This window comes from Phyllostomus hastatus, unplaced genomic scaffold (genome assembly GCF_019186645.2).
Source record: "Phyllostomus hastatus isolate PE091 unplaced genomic scaffold, TTU_PhHast_1.1 phas_scaffold_46, whole genome shotgun sequence".
Classification (NCBI taxonomy): domain Eukaryota; kingdom Metazoa; phylum Chordata; class Mammalia; order Chiroptera; family Phyllostomidae; genus Phyllostomus; species Phyllostomus hastatus.
Genome location: NW_025334032.1, coordinates 36899445 through 36922227, shown reverse-complemented (window position 1 = coordinate 36922227; position 22783 = coordinate 36899445). Strand labels below are relative to the sequence as shown.

At 45.6% G+C, this 22783-nt stretch overlaps 1 protein-coding gene across 2 annotated transcripts in view; it reads right to left on the bottom strand.

The window, feature by feature from the left end:
- The window catches only part of FAT1 (FAT atypical cadherin 1), a 127257-nt gene that overhangs the window by 29348 nt on the left and 75126 nt on the right, over positions 1 to 22783 (bottom strand). For both annotated transcript variants that reach the window (XM_045821178.1, XM_045821179.1), the window contains exons 4-10: positions 20187 to 20248; positions 16833 to 17162; positions 16274 to 16484; positions 13914 to 14053; positions 9371 to 9646; positions 9039 to 9249; positions 280 to 4347 (exon numbers count right to left, since the gene is read on the bottom strand). In XM_045821178.1, the coding sequence (XP_045677134.1) occupies positions 280 to 4347; positions 9039 to 9249; positions 9371 to 9646; positions 13914 to 14053; positions 16274 to 16484; positions 16833 to 17162; positions 20187 to 20248 (5298 nt within the window). The remainder of the gene's footprint in view (positions 1 to 279; positions 4348 to 9038; positions 9250 to 9370; positions 9647 to 13913; positions 14054 to 16273; positions 16485 to 16832; positions 17163 to 20186; positions 20249 to 22783) is intronic.

Sequence of the window (22783 nt, the reverse complement as noted above, 5' to 3'; positions counted from 1 at the left end):
CACTGAAACTATAGTTTTTCTTTTTAATTATATTTATTATGTACTAAGCATAAAGTTCAAAGGAGTCATAAAAATAAAACAGTCTAATAAAACAACTGTTACCTTTGCTCAGGCAAAGAACTTAAAATGTAGCTTAAGAGATGCTATTTCTACTTATTTTAGATAGACTTAAGTAAAATCATCCTTTTAACTTCCTTATTTCCACAAAATACATTATTTCAAAATTTGTACTTCTAATGTTTTAATTTTAAATTAAACCATTTCATTTCAATTTCTTACCTGTTATGTAATATGTAACTTGTCTGTTAATTTCTTCTGAATCAGCATCTGTGGTACTTAAAATGGCAATTACACCGCCTGGTGGGTCATCTTCACTCACGGTCCCTTTATAGATCTCCGCCGTGAAGCGTGGGGGACTGTCATTGACATCAGTGACAGTGACATCCACGATGGCTGTGGAGGACAGCTGAACCTTCTCACCATGATCCGACGCGACCACTTTGATCTGGTAATTGTCTCTCTTTTCATGGTCGAGCTCCTTTAGGGTTGTGATCCAGCCAGTTTCCATGTTGATGGCAAAAGATTCGGTGACTTCTACACTTTGCGATGGATCTAGGCTGTACATCACCTGGCCGTTGGTCCCTGAGTCCAGATCGGACGCCCGGATCTGGATGACTCGACTGCCCCCTGGCTGGTTTTCAACAATAAATGCCTCGTACGGGTTGGACTCCAAGACAGGGCTGTTATCATTTGCATCTTTCACCTGGATACTGACATCCACAGAAGCCACCACCTCATCGTCCTCATGAGTGCACCTGGCAAGTACGGAAAACTGATACCACTTCGTCGTCTCGTGGTCGAGAGCCTTTTCCAGTTTCAGTTTCCCACTCTGTCTGTCGATCACGAAGAACTCATCCCTATTGCTTTCGGGAGTATTCCCTTTGACGAGGCTGTAAAGGACACTCCCGCTGTGTTCCGCTCGAAGGACATCGATTTCCGTTCCAATGGGCATGTCTTCTGAAACCGTGTAGGTGTAGAACGGCTCTGAAAATTTCGGAAGCTGCGTTTCTGGCGGGAGGATTTTCATGTAGACGGGGACAACAGACTCTTTCGGCGGAGACCCATTATCCACAGCTCTAACAAAGAAAGTGAAGAACTCATCTTCCAAGCCAATTAAGCTCTCCTTTGTAGTAATTATGCCAGACAGTTTGTTAATTTCCAAGTTCTCTTTCACGCTTTCAGAATCTGCTTCAATGGCATAGGTGACATCGGCATTGGACCCCTCATCGGCATCACTTGCGAGAACTTTAATGACGGATGTCCCTTTGGGAGCATTGGACCCGATGTTTACTTCATACTTGGTTGCTCGAAATTGTGGCGCGTTATCATTGTCATCGGTAAGGATGACGTTAATGGTACAGAAAGCAACTTTCCCTCCGGCATCCTTAGCCATTAAACGAACTGCGATGACTTTCTCCGCTGGGATCTCGCGATCGAGTTTTTCCAAAGTAAATATCTGTCCCCTCTCATTTGTGTAAAATCTGTCTTTAGCGAAGTCATTCACAATATGGTACGTAACGTCGCCGTAAACACCAGAATCCCCATCAGTTGCTTTAACCTCAATTACCAGGGTGTGTAAAGGGGCGTTTTCAGCGAGCTCCACTTCATATTCGTTCTGAGGGAAAACAGGGCTGTGCAAATTGCCTCCAATTACAGTTACGTGAACCTGAGCTGAACTTCTAAAGACTCCATCCGAGACAGAAATGTTAAGGCTGGAAAATGGCTTCAAGGTGTGTCGGCGGAGGTTGGAGAGTGTGATAATCCCCGTCTCACTGTCCATCACAAAGTTCTTATGATCGTTGCCAGACAGAATGGAGTATTCCAACGTGCCGATGTCTGAGCTGTCCGCATCATAGGCTTTGACACAGGCCACAAAGTGCCCGTGCGTGGCATGCTCGCTGATTCTGGCCTCATAAATCTGCTGGTCAAACAGCGGCGGGTTGTCATTGAGGTCCGTGACATCCACTGTGACGATCACATCACTGCTCAGCGGGGGCATGCCCCCGTCAATAGCCCTCACGGAAATCTTGTGCTGATGGACCTGCTCATAGTCCAAAGTCCTGACCAGTGAAATGAGACCAGTGCTGCTGTCGATGTGAAAGTGGTCGTGGCTCTTGCTGTGGTTGCCAGACAGGTGGTAAGAAATCCCTCTGTTAGGTTCCGAGTCCGAATCGGTCGCTCTAATCTGAACAACGGAGGTTCCAATGACAGATGCCTCGGACAGGGTCACGGCGTAAGACTGCTGCACAAACGCAGGAGGGTTATCATTGATGTCCTCCACTATTATGTCCACAAACACCTCAGCGTGAGCGCCGGTCAAGGAGTCGGTGGCGCGCACGCTCAGCTTGTAGGCTGGGTGAGACTCGAAGTCCAGAGGAGCTACGACGTTGATGACTCCCGTGTTGAAGTTAACGGTAAACTGGCTAAAAGGATCCCCGTCTGTGATGCTGTAGAAGACTTTCAGCCCTTCCGGACTGTTGGCCTGGATGTGGACGACGGGGCTGTGCATCTGGATATTCTCTGGGATCTCTGCACTGTAGAAAGGCTTTTCGAACACGGGCATGGCCCTGTTCATCACAGTGATGGGAACTAGAACTTCAGCCGAAAAGGCTGGGTTTCCTCCATCTTTTGCCACCACTGTGACCAGATATTGTTTATTTAAGGTGTCAGGTTCAAATGGCTTTTTCAGTGAAATTTCACCTGAGGACCCGATTTGAAAGTGCTCGTGATGTTCCTTAAGGTAGTAATGCACTTCACCATTTCTGCCACTATCTCTGTCCACGGCGGTAACGTGGCGAATAATGTGGCCCACCGCCGCGTCCACCTTAACAACAGCGTAGTAAGGAAGGTTGACAAACACAGGTGCATTGTCATTTTGGTCTTCAATGATGACCTTCACAAGGACATGGGACACTGCTGCAGGCTTATGTTCTTGTGTCACTTCGACGACCACATCAAATGCCTCCTGCTGTTCCCGATCAAATGGTATCCCCGTGGTCGAGAGAACACCCGAAGTGCGACTTATTTTGAACCTGCGATCTGGGTTGAGGATGCGGTAGAACAAAGGCTCGTTGATTGGATTCCCGACAGCAGTGATGACAGCTAACATTCTGGCTTCAGTGGAATTCTCTTTCACAACTGCGGAGTAGACATCTTGCGTGAACTTCAGTTGACTTTCTTTGCTTTCTTTCACATTGATTTTCACAGAGGAAAAGCTTGCAAATCTGCCGTCAGAGGCTCGGATGGCTAACTCATAGCGGCTCCTTAACTGAGTCGTGTTTTGCACCGTAATGGAACCAGTCTTGTGGTCCATCCAGAACTTCTCCCCGATGTTGCCGTCCGTGATGGAGTACATTAGCTGCGAGAAGGCTCTCGAGTCGGCATCGGTCGCATTGACTGTGAGGACTTTCACTCCTCTGTATGTCGGCAGCAAGAGGGAAGCTTCGTACAACGACTTGGAGAACACTGGGGGGCAGTCATTAATGTCAATCACGTGTATGGTCACGTTAGCTGCATATTCCGCAAACAAACGCGGTGTTCCCATGTCATGCACCTGCACGGTAAAGTGGAAGGTACTCGTTTCTTCATAGTCCAAACTGAGTACTGTGCGAATTGCACCAGTGCTAGAGTCAATAGCAAAATATTTGTGTACAGATGGTTCAACGATGTGATAAACCAGCAAAGCATTCGATTCTTTATCAGCATCAGTTGCCCGAATCACCAAGGGGACGTTCCTGTCTGTGAGGACCACGCTGTTAATGGAAGCTGATTCGCTGATGCGTCCTGTGTATTCTGCCTGCGTGAACACGGGCGCGTTGTCGTTCTCATCCTGGAGATGCACCAGCACCGTGGTGTTAGTCGATAAGCCAGCCATGTTGGTGCCTTGTACTGTCAGTGTGTACATGGGCAGGGCTTCAAAGTCCAGGGCTTTCTGAGTGATGATACTCCCAGAATGTGGATTAATATCAAAAGCATCGGCCACGTTTCCATCTTTTATTTCATATACCACTGATGACTGACTATGGGCTGTAACCATGCCGACAAAACTCCCAATGCCGATGGTTTCACTGATTTCTACAGAATATTCTTTAGATGTAAACTTAGGAGAGGCATTGTCAGCAATTGTGACGAAGATACGCGCAGAAGTTATTTCACTCATTGGTGGACTGCCTTTATCTGTAGCTTTTACAATTAAATCGTATTCCACTTGGTTACTTCGATCTAATTCTTTGGCGGTTTTGACAGAGCCCAAGATGGGATCAATTGTAAAAGAATTTCCAATATTTCCTGGGAGAAAAGAAAAAGAAAACATGTTAGAGAAAACTACAGGGATCAGTAGAAGTGTGTTTGGAAATACAGAAAAAAAGCAGGTATCTTTAAAAACTACATTCTGATATTAAACAGAAATTCTAAATTATCAACATTTGAGTGGAAGTTGTTTCATTTTTATCCACCTAGAATGAGGCAGACTTTTCATCCAGAGTTTTGTCCATTAAATAGGAAAAGCGAGAAAGAGAAGAAATATCATTCTATATCTAACACGTGACTCATTCTTTTGCTTGAGTCAGGAGTGCGCCGCGGAAGAACATGCTCTCCCTCCCCACAGAGCAGTAGGTGCATGATTGTACCAGAGTCCCCCAAAACCGTCGGAACATATTTTCAGCATTTATCACTTGAAAATGTTCAAGAGTTTTCTTATTCATTACAAAGGGCAGACTAATTCCTTAAGAAAATTTAGCAAACTTAGGAGAACTGTCCCTTATTTTAAACATTCAAGGAATTGATAAATAAGCCTGTGGGTAACTTATCCCAGTTCATCGGTTTTGGAGATTTCAGTAATACTCTCTTCTTAATCTTTTTATTCCCGAGGCCAGTCAGTGGTTCGCAAGAGGGGGTGACTCTGCCCAGAAGGGGACATTCAACAGTGTCTGGAGACACCTTTGGTTGTCACCATGTGGGGAGGGTGCTACTGGTATCCGGACCAGAGATGCTGGTAACTTCCTGCAATGCACAGGATGCCCCACAATAAAAACGTTTGGTTCAAACAGTCATCAGTACTGAGTTCGAGAAGCTCCTCTCTGGCATAGACTGTTTTACTGGCTTTTCATCGGACCCTTCCCACCTGTATTATATATGTGCATTCAGCTGCAAATGCAGCTCTACAATATGCTATTGTTTTGTGTCATCACCCGAAATCTTTCTCGAGAAACCAGCAGCTGACTGCAGGTGAGAGGTTACCTCTCTTTTCAAATGGATCGAGGCAAGGTGAGGAGGGTGCGATCCACCCAGGAACGCTTCCTCCCTTTTCTGTTTTACAAACTAGTCTAGATCCATTATCCTAGTCATAGAACTGAACGTGTTTCTCCCAAACGAGCTGTTACACTTACCCAAAACGAGGCTGGCTTGCCACGTAACGGCTTTCTCGAATTGTTTTCCTCTGGGTTTGCAACCGAGTGTGGCACTTCATGGAACAGTATTACTGGGTGTCTTTTGCAAACCAAGGGATTATTAGCCAACCACTTCTTTCTCCACATCGTTGCTCGTAAACACTTCCTCTACAGCCCTCATTTCCTTTCTTTAATACAGTTTCCAAAAACCCATGGTAACTCTTTTCTGAGGCCAGCCCTGGTCTGAGGTCCATGAAGCCTGCCGGGCTCTGTATCCACGGCCCACGGCTGGGCCTCCGTCTCCCACAGGGAAGAGGCCTGGGCTGTGTCCAGGCCCCACGGCTCTGAGCTGAACCCCGGCCCACGAATGGGGTCACGCTGCCTCTGCCAGGCCTGGCACTGTCTCTGGCCTAAGTGTCTCAGAGTCAAGGGCCCCAGATTCTCTCCGACCTAGTCATCAAGGTCCTTTCTCACCCTACCTGGGCATCACCCCAAATTCTAAAACTGCGGCTGGCTGCCTGGATCACAGAAGAGACCGTGAAACACCTGTGGACAGCTGTCTTCATGCACCCCGGCCTCCCCTCTGTCCTCATAGAGCAGCCAGCCTACTATGTATATTATATTCATCTTCTACGTGCATTTCTCTCTTATTTTGGCCAGCGAAATCTTAGCGCTTCACGTGCACAGGGCATGCCACTCTTTATCGCTTGGAGTAGGCTGACTTGGATAGACAGCTCCGATTCCGGCCTGGCAGCCACAAGGTAAACAGGACCCAGCCAGCCAGTGAATGCACGGATCCCACACATATATACACCATGGCAGGAATCACCAGGTTTGCAGACGCGAGAATGACGAGGGCGATCTTTCTGCGGAAAATCACGGAGGGCTGCTGAGTGGCGTGAGCGTGCCCGTCTGATCTAGTAATACGCACACTCGCCAAACACTGAAGAGCGTGGCTGGCACTGGTGAGTGTGCTCACGGGGCAGTGGCAGAAGTCTGTACTTGGCTGGGGTGCGGTCAACCACCTTAGCTGGGGATACTGGTGATTTCTAAATAGCCCGAAACCGTGCTCTTTACTGGAACAAGGCGGTCATCTGGACAAACTCGCACGTCCATGCTCACTAGCTGTGACTGTAACACACGTGCACACCCCATAGGGGGTGTCAGGAAGCTAGTTGTGCACTGGAATCTGTGCCTTCCCTCGGTGGACCCCCTGTGGGTGGTGAATGCCTGTCAGTCAGTACGGCTGCCTCTACAAAGCTTCACGTGCAATAATGTTTAACCTAAGTTTGCAGGAAAAACCCAATTCTGGTCAACAGGCAAATCTACTGAGTGTTCCTACTGCCAGGCATTACAACGGTTTTTAATGACGAGAACACCGTGCAGCCCAGAGTATGGCTCTGATATGCCTCTCAGCATATAACTCAATTGTTACTGAAAATATCCTTTAATTAATTCCTTTTTCCTTCAAGACTCCTAATCAGACCGAACCTTTTGCTCAATAAATTGCTGCTGATTAAACATGCAGGGTTATGGCCTGCATTTATAACTAGTCTTTTGAACTTCATTAAATGTAATCGGACAGAAATTAGAAGCAGGCAATTATAAATAAACAGGAGGTGAAAGGCTGCGTGACCGTTTCACGGTCCTGCTATTCAAACGATGCGCAGGAACACAATTCCACGGCACATAAAGGTCACTGTTTCTTGTCAAGTAATTGTTCAGCACGATTTGTGTACCGCCAAGTCTAAGAAAATGCTTTCTTAAAAGTCCAAACTCTGCATCAGAGTAGGCCCGTGGTATTATCTATTCTCCGAGTGGAGAAATGGTTCCATTCTTGGAATAGCAAAGCGCTAATTCTGTCCGTCATGACAGGCATTTAAAGAATGTGCAGGCCTTCGGTCAGGCACCAACAATCACATCTGAACCGCCCAGTTGTTGAGAATTATGTGAAAGCTAAGGGAAAGTTTCACATTTTCTCCTACACAAACCCAGACGCTCTGTCCATGAGAAAACCATTTCACTGGAGTGCTCAGGCACGCGCAGTGGAATGCGCCGGCTTTTAATGACTAAACTTCTGAGCCAGTGGAAAAATCTTCGTCTTCAGGCGAGGTACTACCCACCCTAAGACACATTTTATTACTCCTGTAACCACGGACGGTCCATGAACCAAATTAGGTAGTTTTCAGCAAAATAAATGTAACTTCCATTAAGAAATAAAAATAGTTTAACCACATAAAACACAAACTAAGTTGTTTTTTTAATTACTCTCCATTTGCTCAGCTTTTGATTCGATGATCTATAGCTAATGTACACCTCTCCCAATTCGAATGCCTAAGATAGATACAGTCTCTAAATATGCAAAGGTATGAACTTACAGAAAACAAACCCAGTTCAGTGGGTGATCTCAGTACTCTAAGATCATTACAAAGACAGAACAAGGAAGGGGACCTGGTACCAACAATGACACTGAGAAAGATGGAAAAATGAAAGCTGCCTTCTCAACATCTGATCACTGACATGCACAATTTGGCCCGAGTAGGCAAAGTCCCAAAGCAAGGCCGTTTCTGACCGAAAGAATGAATCAATGCTCTGAAGCAGACCGACTCCCGTTTCAAGTAAGGGCAGATTTTGTTTGCAAGGACACACACGGGTGGACCAATGGTAACCCCACACCCTGTACCTACCCACCCCCCCACCCATCCAGTTCAAGTGTGAAAGTGCCTAGCACCCCAGCATGGCACCTGGCACACAAAATGAGCTCCATGAGCCCATGGGCTGAACACACGAATGACAGAGTAACAGCACAGCACAGAACCAAAACATTCTGCTTTGCCACAAGCGCTCACGGCAGCCCTCCGTCCCGTCACCCCCAGCAGGACGCTCATCTCCTGCCTTCTCATCCCCCCAAGAACTGCCCACGCTTCCCGCTGCTCACCCTGCCCCTGCCGCCTCCTGCCCAGCTCCACTCCCTTGGGCTTTTCAACATTCTTCGAGTCCAAAGCCCAGCCCCGGGGACCACTGTGACAACCCATGAATGAAACACAACTGTTCTAGCTGCGTGGGGGTCACAGGGGCAGCCATGCTAACCTGGGAAGGGGAGCAGGGGCGTGACACCCCCTCCGAGATTGGACTCCATCAGAACTGAGTGAGTCCACGCTCCTGAAACGTCCTGCTCTGCCCAAGAGAAAACCCTCCGACTACACATAAAGCATTGTATTAACTGGCCAGCATTTCCCCGAGTGTATCATTGTTCAAGAAGGGAAGTGATTGTGTGGTTAAAACAACTGTAGAAATACTGAACTAGTCAAATAAAGTTTTCTGAATGGCGGGACTTCTCAGCCCTGAATCCTGCTAACATTGTGAGTCTCCAAGAACTTGCACCAAACTTAGGACTCTCCGGCCTAGCTTTCTGAAGAGTCAAAAGTCTAAAAAAATCTTTTTCTCTTTCTCCTATCCCGTAAGATCCATGTAAGCAATTTTACAGCGATACCCAGAAACCTTCTAACATGCAGAGCTCATTTTAGAGAAGAAGAAACACACTTTTTAACAAGTACAACGTTATGAACCCAGGGAGTGCTCCCCAAATACCTGACTCGATGGAGTACACCACTTCGGCATTCCTCCCTTTGTCCTTGTCCAGAGCGGTGACCTGCAGCACCACCGAGCCAAGGGCTGCCGACTCATACACCCGCCCTTCGTAGGAGGAGCTCGTGAACCAGGGCGCGTGGTCGTTGGTGTCGCTGACATTCACAACGACCCTCGCGAAGTTGCGCTTCACGGGGACATCTTGATCCCGCACCTGAAAGAAGCGACACGTTATTGATCCTGTTGGGAGTTTTCCTTCTGACTGAAAGTCCCTCTCAAGTGCATGGAACCCTCCAGGAACCACAGGGTGGCGGAAGCGGGGGCAGCGGCCCTACCATGACTGTGAGCACGTGCTGGTGAGCCGCTTCATGGTCAAGGGCTTCCGCGGTGTAGAGGGAGCCGGTGGCAGGGTCAAGACGGAATTTCTTGAGACTCAGTGGATCGATGCTACTCTGCAGAGTGTAGATGAGTTTGTTTTTTTCATCCTTATCCACGGCACTGATTTGCAAAATTTCTGTTTCTGGCGCTGTATCTTCGGGAATAACAACTTCATATTTTGATGTAGAAAATTGAGGACGATGGTCATTTGTGTCTATTACTTTGATGAATACCTATAACGACAAAATGATTCACACCATAACATTCCTAATTATGCTATTTTAATAAACAATCAGGGAAAAAATCAGATGCACATTGGGGGAAAAATTGATATTTTAGCAAAATGAAACACAAACATGAGAAAAGCAACAAAAATCTAAAATCAAAATGTCTTTAGATTTTTCACTGATATATTACCTCCATAAATAAGTATGATAATGAGAACCTTTTTAAATTCTTGAGACTAACGTTGCAGAGAAAATGCAACACCTTTCACACATTTCTTTATGAAATGCAGAAGAGATATTTTTAGGTTACTCACATAACGGTAACAGAGAGTTTAGTTTAGCAGGATTCACAGAAGACTAATTTCCCGTATCAGAGTTGAATCTGTAATTATCAAGCTATTGAGGTGAGGAAGCTGCTAGGTGGTCTCAATATTTGCATGTCTTGTCTAATCTTTGAGACTCCAAATTCCTATCAATAGTTTTTTATACTTACAAGAAAATTAAAAATGCGCTTTAAAATTCTTATATATTTTTGTGATCATAAAACCCACCCACAAATAGTGAGCACACTGATTTCCTGAAAGCACTTTAAGTACCGTGTAAAGATAAGCCCCTTTACATATGTTAACGTAGAATAAAAACCTTAGAGAAAAAAACCCAGATGCTAACAAAACTCAGGCCCAAGTGAAATCTTTTTACTGGGCAGTAAGGGGATTAACTTTTAGACTGCAAAGATGTATGTGGACGAGGCACAGTGGGGAGGCGCAGTGGGGACCACTGCTGCTTATGAAAGCTGGTGCACAGTCATGAACCAGAAATCTGGGCCTTGCCGGCATGCACACGGAACAGGGGTTTGCTAGTCCAAACGGCACGGGCAGCCAGAGCCCTGGAATGCTCGGGTAGAGCTACCAACCACAGTGCTGCGGGCATGGAACTGGAGGCCTCTGCAGGAAGAGGGTCTCACGGAACCTGAAACGGGGGTGTGTTCAATGGTGTCTCTTGGCCCCAATAGAAGAAGAGTTATCTCGGGTCACGCATGTTAGCTACTCAAACACTAACGAAAACTGATGAGCAAAAAAAAAAAAAAGGCTTTAAGTAAATTTACGATGTCGTGTTGGGCCACATTCATGGCCATCCTGGGTGCAGGCTGTGGGTTGGACACCCCTGCAGAACCTCAGTGACGGGTTCCCGTGTTGCATGATTATGAACAAGCACCAAGGCACAAAAAGGTTTTGTGTGAAAATTATGTCAATACTTAAAGCTACAGACGCCTCCCTCTTAAAATCCAATGATGATCTGGAAGGGATGGCTCTAGAGGTCATTTCTATAGATGAAACCATTATATATTTATTTCTACTACCAATTAAAAAATTATTTTTCTCATGGAGTGCTGGGCAGACATAGTTCAATCCTACTCCAAGATCGGTGAATCACAGGTAAACAGGAACAGCTAAAGTGAAAACAACCGTTATTGACAAGGCAATTCAGCAGACACATCTCCTGGGCCCCTACATGGGCAGAGTGTAATAAAGCAACTGTGGCAGCCCCTGCCCTCACGAAGCTTTCCCAGGCATGCGCCATGTCTCCTACACAGAGTCTAATGAGGTTTCCCACGTGATTGAGGAAGTCTGTCCGAGTCGGAGGTGGCCTGGCCTGGAACGTTCAGAGAGCTGTTGGGGAGGAAGCGAGGCTTTGCTGGCCCCGGTTTCAGGTTCGTAGGTGGATGCATGCTGGGCTGGGAGGGAGGCCTCCGTCACAGCCGGGAAGGCAGGAGGTGGCAAGGCCGTCCCTAGCTCTCAGAGCCTGGAGAGAAGGACTGGGAACTGGGACAACACAGGGAAGCAGACGCAGGGAGGAGGCGGGATCGAATATGCGGAGGTGACTCCCGAGCAGAAGCTGGAGGGTTCCGTGTCCTGTGTGCTCTGACTCTTCGCATGAGAGGAAATTCACCTGGGCCCTTCCTCCCAGGTGGGCAGGCCACGGTGGTGACAGCAGTGCAAGGTGAATTGCAGGGACCCCCAATGGAAACAGGGAGGTGACTCAAGGGTCAGCAGGGGGCAGAGCCCACACCAGCGCGCGTGTGCCACAGCCAGCAGGGCCACCTCACTTAACCACATGGGCACCAGGGTGGGAAGATGGAGGCACCGAGGGTCAGAGCCACCTGCCCAGGACAGGTGTGAGGCAGAGAGAGCTCAGATTCAAACCCGACGGCCTGCTCCAGACTACGCAACACCAACGCTCAAGAGAAAAATTAAAGAAAACAGGAAAGTAATGCTGTTTCCAAGAAAGGAGAAAAAATATTAACTGGGTTTGGTACGTTACCTTGAGGTACCAAATAAAGCAAAGTGACTCAATACCGGGCAGTGTCCTAAACAGAAAGCAGCAGGGCAGGAAAGCCAGGGGGCTGTGGCAGCAGAGTGCTGGGGTCACGCGCCCAGCCGCCCCCGCCCGCCTTGCCCCCTGGCGGAGGACACACCTTGGCGCAGCACCGGGCTCTGCAGCACCTCTCACCCACCTAACACCTGCTGCTACTGACCTCGAGGCGGCAGAACCTGCTCCGTTGGTTCCTCCGCTGTATCCGCGCCCTGGAATCCGCCTGGCTGTGTTCCAGGGCGCGTCTAGCCATTCTGGCTTCCGTGTCCCTCCCTCTGCAGGTGTTCCCTGCTGCTCTGCCCCTAACCGGACTCCTGCTTCCCTCTGCTCAGCCCCACACCGGAAATCCACACCCACGCGCTGGCTGTGTGCCCTTTGCCCTGCGCCCTATCAGGTCAGCCCAGGCACCTCTCCCTGGACCAGGACCCTCTTAAAATGGCTCAAAATCCATTACAGAAGCATAAGTGAAAGACTGAATTTAAGATACACTGTATTCCAGAGAAAAGAGCAGAATATGTTTTCTGGGTCTTAAGAGAAATTCTGGTCAACCTACATCATATTTCATACTAAGCTGCTAAACTGGACAAAGTGAAGCTACAATTACCAGGAAAGGGGCATGTGAACCACTCACTTATGTAACGAGGGACAAAGGCGGCAGGGTGATGGATACACCGTCTTTGGTAATGAGAATGCATTGTACTGCTTATTAAGTCCCTTTTGCTACATTTCTGGTGAGTTCATTATTTGAATTAGTCCACCTACAGTTATGGTCTTTAAACCTTTCACAATTTTCCTGCTGAATTTATTATAATTCTTGAGGTTTTACTATTCTCACTTTCATGCTCTGCAGTCTAACTTCTACAATGAGAACGATTACAACAAAACTGAAATTTTAATGCTGCACTAGAATTTTTACAGGACAAATTCAAAACGACACCGAAGCATGGTACATATATCAATTTTACATAGAGTCAAGATCACAAGCATTTGGAAAGGAGAATAAACCTTTTCACAAATGGCTTTAAATTATCTCCTCATTTTTAATGGAAAAGACATCATAAACTGTAATTTTTATTCTTCAGTTAAATGATTTAGCAGATGATCTGGCTCATGTAAGATTTAAAATAGTTTAAATGTAGGAAGTTGGGGCCTCGGAAGCAGTTTGTCCTCTAACATTGAACTTCTTCCTTTCGCTTTTTGGATACAGCAGATTGTCCACAAACCTGTAGCTTCTCCCCTCTTGATGTAAGCTCCAGGAGGGGAGGGCTTTGTGTCCTACTTTTAGCTTCTAGAACAATACCTGGCACATAGCAAGTATTCAACAAATTCTCAGAACAGCCCACACTGAGAAATCAAAGAGAATTCAGAAGAAAGAACAGAATTTTAATTTAAGTTACAGAGTTTTGACATTTCTATTTGAAATCCCAGTATCTGGCATCTCTTAATCATCAGGAACAAATAAAGATGTCAAAGGAATTATTAGGACAATGTTATCAGTGAGTTCACATAGTCCTAGGGAAGGTAGCCACAGCTTTAACCAGCTTCAATGAAAAGGACTCGGACAATTAATTCATCCTCAACAGGGATACACTTTATACTAATACAGTTGAAAAGGAGTAAAAAATGAAAAGATCGTGTGACATAACAGTAATGTGGTTTTTTTTAAGTCTTTCAAATTTTTCAACACTGGTTAATTACATGCAAAGCCTAAATCGGCATTCGCAGTTAATTTCCTTTCCCCGAAATGAAAATCCTTGATGTGCATCTATTGTATATTGACTATGTCATCATAGTAACATCTGATGTGAGAACCGCAGGTGGCAGACTTACCTGTGGACCCCGATGTCCCGAAGGTGTCACGAACCCTCCTCTGACAACACACCACTCGCATCTCACTCACCTGAGTGTGTATCGTGTTGGTTCCATCCGTAGCCTCGACCGTGAGGTTATAGTTTGACTTCTGTTCTGCATCTAGAGGTTTGGCAACAATGATCGTCCCGGTGCCTTTGTCCACATCAAAGTGACTGTCGTAGTTGCCACCTGGTTTAAAGTAGGGCAAATGAGAAAGTAAAAACAGGTAACAGGACGAAAACTTGTCAATGATTTTGTAGTTTTCTAATTGCTAATGGCAGTAAATATACTTTCTGGTATACTGATCAATACTGATCAAGGTGATTCCAAGGAGCTTTCATGTTGAAAGACAAGGGAAGAAGGGCAATGAGAAAGACATCGCTGTCAGTAATGCAAAGTGGAGACCTAACTGTCAAGGAGCGACCAAGTAAAAGGAGGCAAGGAGGCAACTCGGAAAAGAGACAAGCATTGCTGATATTGCCAACGAATTACTGTCGTTTGTGTTTTTAGGGGTTCTCAATATCTCTCTAACATACCTCAGGAGCTATAGAAGAGATCATTTAGTATTCAGGGTTGGCCAGTTAAAAGTTTACTTATTTGAAAAGAATTGTGGCACTTTGGGCATACTGACCTAATAAAATAACTACTAAAAATAAATGTCAACTCAGAAGAAAATAGTGGTAGTTTAACAAGAGTTAGTCATGACTCTTATAAACTATTTGAATTTTTTTCCATTGTTGTCAAACAAAGCATATGAGGCAAAAGTTTCTGGGTTATTCACATCATCCAAATGCATTGCCAATTAATTATACTCTAGATAAAACTCTTTTCAAATCTACTGAACTTGAGATACATCAATGATGAAATGGAATGAAAATGTCTTGATGTGATAATGAAGTTCTACTACTAAATCTCACCAAAAAGCAAAACAACAGCAACAACAACAACACACACACACAACAAAATCTTCAGTTCAAACGAAAGATCTAGGGATGGATGAGAAGTTAGTAGGTTTGCAATGAAAATGGGTGACCATGTACACACTACAAAAAGAAAAAGCAATGGAAGACTACGTAGTCACTGGAAATAAAAAAGTTCTAAAAACGGATGCTTGTATTTCAGATCTCATAATCTGAGGCAAATTATGTGATCTCAGCAGATACCTTCTGCTGTACAGTTCAGGTCACAAGTCATCGGAAAGATGTGAAACACTTCTCTAGCAAGTGTGTCTCCTGGCACAGCCAAAAAGAAGCAAGCAAGCATGGAAGAAAGCACAGAACAAGGAAGAGCCGTCAATCAGACCAGGTCCCAAGGCATCGGGCTTCAACGGCAAAGTTCAGTGCTACATGGGAGCAGCCTGCTCCTCTGGAAACACAATAGGAAGTAACGGGCAGCAAACAAACCATTTTGATTGTGGTTAACTATGAAAACAGCCTCATTGTTTTCCCTTGAAAACTAACCTGTAATGGTTTCGCAGGTGCTGAAGGCATCCACAAAGTCATACATTGACCAGAATGATGAAAACAGCCTGCCTCGTGTGAAAGTTCAAGGGGAAAAGCCCCTGCCACCTGCACCCTACAGTCCGCAGCCTGCGTGCTACCAGCTCAACTCCTGCAACAGCATTTGGGAGCTGTGGCTCGGAGGTAGACGGGGGAAAAGGGATATGAAGGTTTAACTAGAGATGAGTCATAATACGCGCTTTTGGTTTTAAATATCCTTACAATTAAAATAGTGTGAAGAAACAATAAAAATAAACTAAAGTGTAAAAGTCTGATGTGAACTTTTTTAGGTATGTTGGAATAGGGTACTATGTTCTAATCTAAGCTAAATTAAGTGACCAAAAAGACTGGCTTAGGCATACAACTTTTATCACAGGGTAACTTCATCTAGTGAGCCCCGCTTCCTACCGAAAACGAGGTAAATGAAACCTAAAAAATCATGGTTGGCACTACTGGTTTTAAGTTATGGAATTAAAAATTTTAAGCTTATTCTTTATAAAATACCGATGTGCGACAATCACATGGGCACACGTAGTTTAAACATTTAAGTCACATTCACTGAAAATAGTAATGTGCCATATGCTACATATCAAGAAAGAAAAATTGAAGGAAAAATTAAACAGCTGTGTTTTGGGACCAATATGTTTCGATTTCTCTGTAGCGCCTTGGTGTACTTTAAAAAATCTTATTTTCATATTGAGGCAGTACATACAGAGCACCTATTTTAAACAAGTTTAATACACGTTGGATATTGTGATAAATTGCGCAATCAAAACACCGCAAATTAAAACAGATGGGTCTCACTTCCCAACCGTGCATTCTGAGGCAGGAACAAAGCCCAGGGGAGCACAAACAGGGCCTCCTCCGCGTGGCCTGTGCGAGGACGGGGACAGCCAGGAGGAGCACTCACCCGTGATGTCAAACCAGAGAGGGGTGCTGGGAGGCTCCACAGATATCACGCCAATCATGTGGGCGACCGGATCGCTCTCCATCACGGTAAAGGTGAAAACCGACTCCTCGAAAGAGGCGGGCTCCGGGGGTGGTTTGGGTTTGGAGATCCATTCAATATGGAGTCGAGTGGTGGACCACTTTTGGGGGCGACCGTTATCAACGGCCTTAATCTATACAGCAGGGGCAGAGGGGGTACAAATAGCAAATTAGTAGGAGTAACATCCCATAACCGAAGCATGGATCGGTTTGGTCTTAAACCGAACCCATTTCAAACATTTAGCATCTGTATTTGCATATCCCACGCGTTTGATGGGAAGAGCAACCTCTTCCTGCCACACTCAACAAATAGTAAGTGGAGTGACAGCCGAGGAGAGAAAAACAAACCCAGTGTGACATACTTCACAGTGTCAGCTCACAGACACTGAGGCTGTTTGCCGAATTGAGTTGAGAGAAGGAGACATACCACTAGATTAATAATCAATGTGAATGGCAAGGTCAAAGACTTGATCTTAACTCACGGAAAGAATGTCATACTCTCCGGCTCCAGAAAACTTCTTGGATGAAACCAGCCCGGTTTTGGGCTCAATGAAGAACCTGCCGTGCTCGTTTCCCTCCTCGATGCTGTAGGAGATCTCGGCGTTGGGCCCCTCGTCTTTGTCCGTGGCGATGACCCGGTAAATAGGCTCGCGCTTGGCGGTTCGCTCCCGTTCTGGTTTTTCCCGCTCGGGGAGCCTGATTTTGTAGAACTTCTGCAGGAACTGGGGTTTGTTGTCATTTTCATCAAGAATTTTCACAATTACTCTGGCAATGGTTGATTTGGGGGGGCTCCCATTGTCTGTCACGGTGACCTGGTTTTTAAAGGTAACAGATCAACAGATGCGTTTAAAATACACTGTGAGAAGTCAGTGTCTCCTTCCTGATGATGACAATCAGCACCTGCAGAAATATACGCGGCTCACACAGCTCTGTGACGCAGACCACCCCCTCTCTCTGTGACAACTGCCCCGTGAGGGGGCAGAACGCCCTCTTCTTTTCAGACAGGGACTCAGGGAGGGGCAAGAGCTAAGGAAGGACTGGCTGTGAGTCCTGACCCCGCCTCACCAGGCCACCTCTCCTGCTTACATTACCATTCCCATAATGTGACCGTCACCAAAACCTCAAGCTACCAAAAACGTACTATTTTTAAGTCAAGGAAGAGTGATACATGAAGATTTTGTTTTAAGTATCCAGAGTCCTCTTAAAAATATATGTCCACTCCATATACTTAAAAATAAAATCTCTACAGAGTACACTATCATTTTTAAGCTTCATCACTAAAATAAGTTAAATCATAAATTTAAAATATATGGTATGCATTCTGGCTGGTGTGGCTCAGTAGATTGAGAGCTGGCCTGAGAACTTAAAGGTCACAGGTTCGATCCCCAGTCAGGGCACATGCCTGGGTTGCAAGCCAGGTCCCCCAGACAAGCAACAATGTCTCTCTCCCTCCTACCCCCTCTCTCTGAAAATAAATTTTATATATATGTATATATGATAAGCAGCACATCTTTTAATACTGACAGTCATCATTTTATTTTGTTTGGCTCTTGCACACAAGTTTTCCATGTTTAGCAGGGTGGACATAAACATTTGACTTTAAGACCAACTTATGAAATAAAATATTCAGTGAAAGAAATATAAAATAACTTTTATTCTAAATAAATTTTTAATGAGATAAATTGATCAATAAAAATCAGGGATTCTTGAGGATGCACTGGGGCATGCTTCTAGATACAGAAGACACTATTCCACTCTTAAATCAACTGTCGTGCTTACGTCAGTGTATAGGTTAAAGGTAATGACTTTAGTAATACGGGTGTTCTCCCCTCACTCACACCCTCCAAAATTAACTAGTGAAATGCTCAAAACTAAAGCAGACTGGAGGTCCCCATGGGACTGCTTCCTCTTTGAAGCTCGGTGGGTGTGAGTCCTGTTATTCATAAAAGTGTGAATGCATCCTGACGGTACTTGTCAAGAGTATTTAAGTAAAGTAGTTGCTTTGCTTCAAGTGCACGATTTACCTTCCCGAATTCTCAAAACAAAACAATGTAAAAATTGCTATTGTAATTTGAATGCCTCAAAACATTTCTTTCTGAGCAGCTTTCACATGATATTTGGGAAAAAAGAAAAATGGAAGAGAAATACAACCGAGTACTATGCCTCATAGTATTCACCATCAAATTGTCCCTAAGCTTGGATTCAGTACCCAAGAGCCAGTAACACAGTTTTTAACATGTGACTGAAAAAAACTTCCTTCCTTCAGACTGTCAAATCAGAGCCAGCACTGGCCCGCGAGATATGTACCACACACAAAAGGATTACAGGAAAACACAAAAGATGTGAAATCACACGACTATGAAGTCTTATTTCCCATCAATGTCTTTCACAGCATCTTCCAAGTCTTAGGAGCATCCTGAGCCTGTTCCCATGTGGCCTTGACATTCACTGAGACAAGGGGCTGGAGCTTGAGGCGCACGACTGGCTGTGCGGGGACCTGGGGCCGGGCGCCAGCTGGGGGCCTGCTGTCCCGGGTGCCCTGGCCCCGGCTACTTTCTTCAGGAACCGGATTCGCCCCCTGTCAATCACAGTGGCGACGGCATGCAAATGGAAACTCTGCTCTACCACACAAAAAGGAACCCGAGAGGACTGTACAACTCGTGACTAAACAGAGGCAACGCATGGAGAAATTACCGATGGTAACTGGGGCTGTGAAACCACCTTTTCTAGACAGAGTATTCACACACACACACACACACACACACACACACACACGCAGTGCGGACAGAGAGAGAGCTATAAAATGAAATGCTTTACTGAGAACAGAAAATTCTGACTAAGCATGAAATGAAAGTAAGCAAGCGGCATTATGAACAGCAATACGACACAGAGAGGACTTAAAAAGAAACCACTGTTTAGAATTTTTCCAATGACACATACTGAAGAGAATGCAAGAGTTGTCCAGAAAATTCGCAATTAAAAAAAAAAGCTCTTGGTCTTTTCCAGGACTGGCGCTAACACTCAACGCTGGCCTCTAGCACGTGACAGAGAAACATTAACAGGGGTGACAGGGCTGTTCTGCTGGGTTCCCTCTCCAGGGCTGCCTTCTCTCTCCTCACCCTGGTCTGCGGGCAGCAGCACGGTAAACGCCACCGTCCTCCTCCACATGACGCCGGTCCCTGTCCCTGCAGCGTATCTGCTGCCCGCCAGCACGGGCCAGGCAGCCGAAGACAAGCCAGAGACGGCCAGACACTAGAGGCGCTTTAAAAACACTGTGAGAGCGAGATGCTTATCGGGACAGAACATCTTAGAAAAGCGAGTCAGACTTTCAATCTGCTTTTATATTAGAAATTGTTTTAAAGCACAGGCTTCATATAATTCAGTTTCAATTGCATAAACAATCCAACTGGATGAGGCAAAAAAAAATGGAAACACTCTAACTACAGTTTCAAAAGCTGAATTAGATCTACTTATATACATATATTTGAAAAGCGTAACACTGAGGAAAAGATGTAGAAGGTACAAAAAAATCACTCATGTAAATGAAAATAAAATTCAGTAACTGTTCTCACTTTTGTTCACTCTGTGTGTGTGTGAGTGTATGAAGTACAAAAATTATAGTGGGACTTAGGACAGCGGTCTCGCATCCTGGGGACAGAAAGGGATATCCAGGGGACACAGAATATATATTCACAATGTTTTGTTTTCCCTGTTATTAATGACAGGAAGCTAATGTAACAACAATAGTAACAGCTATGAATACTACTTAATATCAACAAGATCGCTCCTTCCCGGGATATTTGTAACTATATTGTTAAAAACAGAGAACAGCTTACTTCCAGTATGTGCTCGTCCTGCTGCTCTCGATCTAGTTTCCTCGACGTCGTCGCGATGAGACCTACGAAAGACAACAGTTCATCAGCCCTTCCAGCAAAGCAAACCGTCACCTCGCGTGGCTGCACTCCTCCGCCTGTGCAGGTCGGCGGAGCAAGTCTCTCAGTTGTTCTCAAGGGGAAAACGATCAATACAAGAACAGTTAATTATTTCATGTCGTTCAACATACTTTACACGTTCTCTTTTTAACCATTCTTAGACACAACAGAGACGCGGCGGAAGTATGAAGAAGGTGAAAAACTCAAGCCCTGGCTGGCGTAGCTCAGTGGATTGAGCGCGGGCTGGGAACCAAAGTGTCGCAGGTTCGATTCCCAGTCAGGGCACATGCCTGGGTTGCAGGCCACGGCCCCCAGCAACTGCACATTGGTGTCTCTCTCTCTCTCTCTCTTTCTCCCTCCCTTCTCTCTATAAACAAGCAAGCGAACAAACAAAATCTTAAAAAAAAAGATGTTGTTTAGATTCCCAGACATCGTAGTTGGTGCTTTAAAAAAAAAAAGAATGTGAAAAACTCAAATCGGTTACATTTTTTGGTTTAGTAGTTTCAATGTTCATCTTGTCAGAAAAGATTTTTAGAACATGAGATGAGATTACCCAGGATTCAACCTGACCCACACCTCCTTTAACTGCTGGCGGAGACGATGAAGAACTGACAGACGTAACTTCCGTAACTCCAGTGAAAAAGACCACTGGAAAACATAATGTGGACTATGCTTCATTACCTTCAAAACATCTACTCTCAAAAACTGTTATAAAAAGAAATGCCATTTTCCAGGTAATGCTTCCCAAATAACAATCATTTAATTTCCAATAGAAGAAGAAAATAAATGATCCTCAGAGCAACCCCCTTATTTCTTTGACTTTCCTATCAAACGACAATCTCCAATTTCTCTCTCTCCAGGACTATGGCAACTGTCTGCTAAACTGCCAACACATGTTGGAGCCTAGAAGATCATTAAAATTGACTGAATATATTCTCGTGCTTCAAAAGAACACAAGCAAACAGAAGCCCCCCGCCACTAGGGTACCATCTGCACGCGGCCCGTGTTATTGATCGGGGACAGCGGACGCTGAGTGGCTGTAATATTCCGTCTGAAGGTCAGGTACAGCCTCCAGTGCCAATCCAACTGGGAGGACTCACCTTTCTGCTGCCCAGCTTCCTGTGGTTTTCCCCGCAGGCAAATGCTTCAGATACTTCAAACAATATTTAAGAACAGACTTTATCACTGTAATTCATTTTCTTTTGTCCTAATTTCACTCAACTGCCCATTAAAGGCTATTTAAAAACCATTTGTCTAAATTTGCAAATGACAGATTTTGATTTGCATGTGATTTGAAGTGTTTTCTTTTCTTAGACACTAAGAATCTAAATCAACACTACCTTCCCCCCACCTCAGTGAAGCAAGGCTCTCCCTAGTTGGGACGACAAAGAGGCTATTGTGCAAGTTAGCATCTGAGGTTTGTCCCAAAACACACCTATAAATTAAAGAGGCCCGAGGAAAATGCTACACAATGCTTCCAGTGTGAAAATGTTGCTTTGGCATTAGCTTGATCTGCATTAGTTAACAAACCTTTCGAAGTTAATTTCTCTTTTTCCTACCCCAAATTTCCCACCCCTCCTGTTCGTGGTGTTCAGTAGTTCAAGAACGACAGGAAGTCACCATGACTGGTCCCGTCTAAGTGTCCCAATGTGCCCACCAAAAAGTTTTTATCGCCGGTAACTTCACAAGGGGCGAGAGCTCGCGTGTTCTCAGCAAAACAATACTCTGCTTCTGCAGAGGATAACCATCCACGGCACGAACATCCGTTAGCAATAGATTTCCGCAGCCAATAATGCCTGTTGGCAACTCAAATTTCCCACTTCCCAGTTTACTTACAGCGCAGCAGACCGAGAATCGGATGTGCCTACATCCACGCTACCGACTGAAAGAGCACAGGCGGAAGACCTGGCCGCCTCTGCGGCGTGGCGTCACCTGCGTGTGCTGTCCGCTTCCAGGGAAGTCTCCTCCAAATTCAAACGGAACCTTCAATACAGTCAAATGCACCGAATCCTCCTGTTCCTTTGTCACTGGCTGTAGCCTAGCTGCTCCCACCCACTCCCCCACCTCCCAGTGCAGACACCGTTCTGGGGCCGGCCCACGGGCCTGGCGGGGGGCCCCACAGCTGGGTTCTCCGAGCTCCTGCATCCCCTCAATCACCCACGGCCCACGGGGCTGCAGTCTCTCGCTGAGATGCCTTCGTCCGCCCACTGCAGAGCCCACGCGGACAGAGGCTGTCCTCCACGTCTGTCTCAGCTACCCTGCTGTATCTCCAGCATCTCAAAGATACTTAAGTGTGTGAGTGCATACATTTCTTACAACCACAAAAGAGCAGAATTTAAGATATGTTTCAGAGAAAGAGAGACGCATAAACGACACTGAACTTGGAACTAATGATACAAATTTACAGCTCATACATACATGAGCTGAAAGAGAGCCATTTAACGCGTACTGACAGCCAAGGCGTGCCAGGCACTGGGACAGGTAGACTAGGTGACAGTGGG